This window comes from Engraulis encrasicolus, chromosome 16, assembly GCF_034702125.1.
Source record: "Engraulis encrasicolus isolate BLACKSEA-1 chromosome 16, IST_EnEncr_1.0, whole genome shotgun sequence".
In the NCBI taxonomy this organism is placed as follows: Eukaryota; Metazoa; Chordata; class Actinopteri; order Clupeiformes; family Engraulidae; genus Engraulis; species Engraulis encrasicolus.
The window spans coordinates 13,803,614-13,809,371 of NC_085872.1; the positions used below are offsets into that span (position 1 = coordinate 13,803,614).

The 5,758-nt window shown below is 40.5% G+C and overlaps 1 protein-coding gene across 4 annotated transcripts; it reads right to left on the reverse strand.

Annotated features, from left to right (window-relative positions):
* Positions 1-358: 358 nt before the first annotated feature.
* LOC134465193 (endothelial zinc finger protein induced by tumor necrosis factor alpha-like) lies at positions 359-5,376 on the reverse strand. Of its 4 annotated transcripts, none has more exons than XM_063218730.1 (5): positions 4,938-5,376; positions 4,007-4,107; positions 3,472-3,568; positions 2,726-2,841; positions 359-1,449 (listed from the first exon to the last, which is right to left on the reverse strand). In XM_063218730.1, the coding sequence occupies exons 1-5, from the start codon at positions 5,209-5,211 to the stop codon at positions 985-987; spliced, it is 1,053 nt and encodes a 350-aa protein (XP_063074800.1). In that variant the 5' UTR covers positions 5,212-5,376; the 3' UTR covers positions 359-984. The 4 variants fall into 4 exon arrangements, 2 of the variants coding, with proteins under 2 accessions (XP_063074800.1, XP_063074799.1); XR_010038118.1 differs by having other exon boundaries at positions 1,353-1,449; positions 2,026-2,841; XR_010038117.1 differs by having other exon boundaries at positions 1,353-1,449; positions 2,022-2,841.
* Between the last annotated feature and the right edge of the window lie 382 nt (positions 5,377-5,758).

Consider the following 5,758-nt stretch of genomic DNA (forward strand, 5'->3'; position numbering starts at 1 on the left):
TCCTACTTATGAAGCTCAACAATCACATTTTCTATATCAGTTGAACAGATTAATGACAACATTACTGCTAAGGGACATAAGCACTTTCAAACATATATTGTTTCAACTCTGTAGTATTTTTATATATGTTTGAAATGACATAGTATTTGTCCATAACACTGTTGACAAAATAATTAAGCAAATGTTTGCTTTCATTACAGTATTTATCAAATGATTTAAGATTAAGCTTGGCAATTTGTTTGTTTGGAAACTTAAATATATACACTATGTAAACATCTAGGTCATTTAGTTGAAAAAAAATACTGATAATTGACTTTTGCTTTTGCCAAAAGCGTAGGGGAATCGTAGAATCACTCACGTACAGTATGTTTAATCACCACTCAGTATACAATTACTTGACATGCTTGACTTGTCATGTTGCTGGCTTGTATGTCTAAATAAAATATTTCTAACATGTTGGAATTGTCCAAGAGGTGTACTGTTCATTAGGCCAAAGTAGATGAAAATGGTTCACTTGACACAGTATTGTGACACACTCATGACCTTCAGAAATGTTTAGGTTTAGAGTTTCTTGTAGGTTTAAAATGTAAAAATTCTGCCATCATTGAAATTATATACACTAATAATTCTTCAAAGGAAACTGTCCAAATAAGAAGTATATCGTCAATGTACCTACCCATCATTTTATTATAAGAGTAGACAATAACTTGGACAAAATTGTTCTCCCATAGATAAAAAATGTAGCATAGTTTGGGGGCAAAATAGCAGCCCTAAATACTTAAATATACAATTGCTCTTAGAAAAGAAAATAATTATTTTTCAAAGTCCATCAATGAGTTCGTTCATAAAATCAGAGGAAGGTAGAGAGATTTGGAAGAATATGTAAAACATTTAGTCCATCATAACCATCAAAGATCTTTAAAACAAAATGTGCCCATCACGTGCAATATAAAGACAACTGTGGAGTGGAGGTTTGATATGAAACTATACATTAGGTGGCAGGTTCTGTATGATTTCTGAATGAACTGCCCGCTCATGATTTTTGAGATATTTCGATGATGCAAAGCTCTTGTCGCAGTAGGAACAACTGAATGGCTTCTCTCCTGTATGCCTTCGCATGTGCGTATTGAGAGATGAGGACATCGAGAAGCCTCTTCCACAATAAGTACATTTATATGGTTTCTCGCCTGTGTGTGCTCTCAGGTGCACATTGAGGTATCCTTTCTGTGTGAAGCGAGCAGGGCACACTGTACAACAGTACGGCCTTTCTCCTGTGTGGACGCGCTGGTGGATCACCAGGTCTGAAGAACACCGCATTTGGAGACCACAGACGGTACAGGTGACGTGTTTTTTCCTCACACGCTTTTTTGGACGAGGTTTCTGTATGGAGCTTGTGACGGGTGTTGGATCTGCAGGATTCATCTCGCCCCAATCTTCATCCATTATGAACTGTGAAAATAGACACACAAAATATGTCCTCAAGAGAGTGAAACAAAACATTCAATTCGGAGCTTAGAGCACGATTTAGGAAGTCACACAGCCATTCAAAGTTAGGATTTAAGGTATTTGGTGATGTTTAAAGCATCACTATGGAATGTCATGACGTGAATTAACCGCATCAACACATTTGGAAGAATGCATTGCTTATACTGCTTTTGAATTTGTAAAGAACACTGCTGTCACTTTTTAAGCCCTACATTTTTTTCTCTCTTTTTTGTAAGAATGGACAAACTTTTCCATTTTAATTATGCAGTATCATGTGCAGTAGTGCACCCAATGGATGGACATAATATTATTTAACGATTTGTAGTTCTACTCACATTTGTAAACTCACTATTATTTCATGCACCACTTTATGTTAAATGTTCTAGTTTTCAACTTTTCCAACTTTTGAGAAAAAAAAAGAAAAAAAAACGTAGGTAAGATATCCGCAAGATGATTGTGGGGTTTCTTTTACCTCTTTGGAAGGTAGAACGCTCCACGTTCCAGCTACAGTGGAACAATTACTTATGAACAATTACCTACTGTTTTGAGCCGCAGATGTCTCCTTACGTTGATAGCCTCTGAAATCATCTTTGACAGGTCATCTCCTGGAATAATTAGGCCTATATTGGTCTCCAGAGTGAATGCGCTGATGCTTCCTTAGGTTGCCGGCCTCTGAGAACATCTTCCCACACGTGCTACATCGGAAAGGCTTCTCTCCAGTGTGTATGCGCTGATGGATCTCAACTTTCTTGGGCCGATTAAAGGCCTTTCCACAGTATGTGCAGATGAACAGCTTCTCCTGACCACCTTTAGCTGCTCTGCTGGACCTTGGTGGTGGCATGAAACCGGTATTGCCCGTTCTCTCCCATCCGTTCGAGTCCTTAAAACCAGATGGCCCCGTCACCATGACATGAGGGGGCATGTTGTAATTATCTGGACACATTGAGTTCTGCTTCTCCATGGAGTCGCCCCTGTGCGGTCTCTGATACGGTTCTGGTAGTGGATCATCACTGCTCCACGTGTTCAGCTCGCGGCTCATCTGAAATCTGTTTGCATCTTTGCTCGTGTGCCCATAGGAGCATGACGGCTGCCGTGATTCTACCATGTCTTTACCATCAGGCAGAAAGAAGTCCTCCAGCGGACCCACCCTGGTGTCTGTGCAAAACTCATCCTTTCCTCTGGAGGAGTTGTGCGAATCTCTCTCATTGACCTCAGACTCAAAGCTAGCGGTTCGACTGACCTCCACGTTTCCTTGGTCGTTCCTGCTACTATTCGATGGATGCCCTTCTGACGTTCTGGGTGGTGGGATTCGGCTGTCTTCAAAGTCTGACCTCTTCTGTTTGGCCTCAATAGAGCCTGTGCATGAAGCAATGCAAAAGATATCTTATTTATTTTTCCACACGACAGTCTTGCATATGAACAGTATTAAACACCAACTTCTGAAATAAAAAAACTGTATTATTGCATTAACGCTTAATTCCTGAGATGAATCACGAAAATATATACATTTGTTTGAATTAGTATTGTCAATAGATTTAAGTATGACATCACATAGCTTCTGTCATCAGGAAATCAATACAATTGATAGACGAACAAGGCTATAAGTATGTTTATTTGAAGTGTGAAAATTGCCAGGCTACTATTAAAGTCTATGGAATTTTCAAACTTCCGGGCCCTGAATGTCTGATTCCGTAGCCAGCTCCAGCCATAACGAACAAAAAAAAGGCTTTGTTACTTTGATCGGAAGGTTGGCACTCGGTGTGACACTGACTTCAACAAGTCCCACTTTAGTGTTTCCCACAGAATCTTTGATAGTCAAGGTGATGGGGCGTTAAACATATATTTTTTTTGGCTAAGCAACTTTAGAAATTACATTCACAACATGAAATCTTTATCTCTTCAGGGGACCTAGTCAAGGTGGTAGGTGTTTCTTGTCAAGGTGGCCCGCCATAGCAATAAAGTGCTGGGGGAAACCCTTGCTCTTACCGCCTTCACTGCCGTGTGCACTCCCTTGTGAGCCGTCTTCTGATCTCTCTTGTTTGACGCGTGCCAGGTCTGCCTTCGTCATCTCTCCGCGCACATGCTGCAAGAGAAAGGATATTCGTTAGGGCTGTAACTATACACTCAACTGATGATTCGATTCATATCACGATTTTTCACATACAGTTCGATACACCCCACGATTTTTTAAATCTATGACCACTATGGTAGTTAGTAAGTAGAATAGGTTACAAGAGGCTGCTAATAATATAAAACACTTTTAGAAATACTAATGATGAGGATTTGAAGCACTATCACATCATATCATGTGGTTGTTTTCTGGACTCAAAGGTAACAAAACTTTGAAAGGGCGTATCACATACTGCCTCCTTGCATCGCCATACAGTATCATGACTCTGTGTATCACGATTCTCGGTTCGACAATATCGTTACAGCCCTAGTATTCGTTGAATAAAACATCCTGTTTCTCGCAATTTCTCTTCAAATTAAACAACACAGCCAATGACGGTCTATGTCATACTTCATTTGCTGATAGACGATGATCACTGTCATCTCCTTCGGGGTCCAACTCGTCTCCCCACAGGCCGATATTGATCTGACTTCCATCAGGTGACATGTGATCTGTAATAATAATAATAAAAAAATGAAATGATGAATGATTTCTTAAGACCATCATTTAGCTTTCACGTGAAATCAGACACTTTGGGACCCGGCCGACCTGGATTTCAATAACACTTGGTGTGCCTTTTTAGTAGCAAGGTAGCACCCCAGAACTGCATTGGTTTGAATCTGACACTAATATTAAGGGAGAAACAGACTCAGGCTAACTGAATAAAGTAATTGGTGCACCATCAAAGAGAAATGGTAAGGCATACAATGCAAATCAAATATATGAACCTGCATTCACTCGTCACCACATTATTCCACCACATAAGCTTAATTCAGAACACATTTAACACATTTTTGACAGAAACAGTCCGCATACCCTCTTTTACACACACAGGCATACACACCATTTTCCTCGGGATTAATAAAAGTAGAGTCTATTCCACTCTACGCGCGCCCACACCCTCAACCCAGCTAAACATAGAAGTAAGGACTTTTTAGCAATAGGTTTGTTAAAGATTACTAAAACGAATGTTTTATTTTAGCAATACAAACAACACTCATACTGGTAGGCCTTTGTGCACGCCTGCGAGATTTCGCTAGAATGAGTGTTTTGAGTGTGATGGGAACGCTTGGGGGTGGGGATGAGACTGGTCGGGGATGAGAATAGTTCGAGGTTTCTCTTGTTTACAACTTGAAACATGAGACATGAATTGAAGAATTCGTCGAATTCGCTTGCTAAATAAATGCAATGACTTTTCATGGTTTTGATTTCAAACATTAAACTGGTTTCTTGCTATTGTTAAATAAACGTAATGTGCATGTAGAATGAAAGAAAAACCTACCACCCATGAACTTCTCGTCACTTGCATGATTCTTATTTGGGCGATTGTTCACCTCGCCCTCGCGTGTATTCTCAGTATGGCCGCGAGCACTTTTCAATTCCAGCAAATGCAGCTTCCTTTTCAGTACTCTGTTTTCTCTTTGATATTGAGACATTTGCAAATTTATCACGGCGAAATCGTCGTCTACAAGCTTACAAATCTCGGCCACCGCTGTATTAGCCATGACCTCCATTATGGAAGCTAGCTGCCTCTGAAACGCCAGACGGTTCGACATCTTCTTGCACCGTTCGTTTGCAGATTTAGTGTAATTACAATGTAACAACTTGTTTCGCGCAGTAACCTATTCTGGAAATACAATAAAGCACGCCGGCCAGGCAGAAAGCCAAGCTTCTCACGACAACTTGAGCTAGCAGCAATTATCGATGTCCAATTAACTTCCGCGTTGGTGACGACACTACGCAAACACTACAGAGGTTTTGTCGAATCCATTGACAGTAAATAGAATGGACGCCAAATCAACGCTATTTGCCATTCAACGCTTTGAAGCCAGATTTGGGAACATTCCACCTTACATTCCACCTTAGCAACGCCAACGCAGGTGCTGATTGGACAACAAAACACCCAATCAGAGAATGCTCAGTTCAAGTCATGTCCCGCCCCTCCCACAAGGGTGAAAAATTAATATCACGCTGCGAGGGTGCTACTGAACCAACCCACTTTTCGGCTGTGCGACTGGTAAGTGTCAATAAAGAAACCTTGATTTTCACTGAAACATAACCCATTAAAAACCTGCTGATCAATAAGTGTGGCGAATATCAATA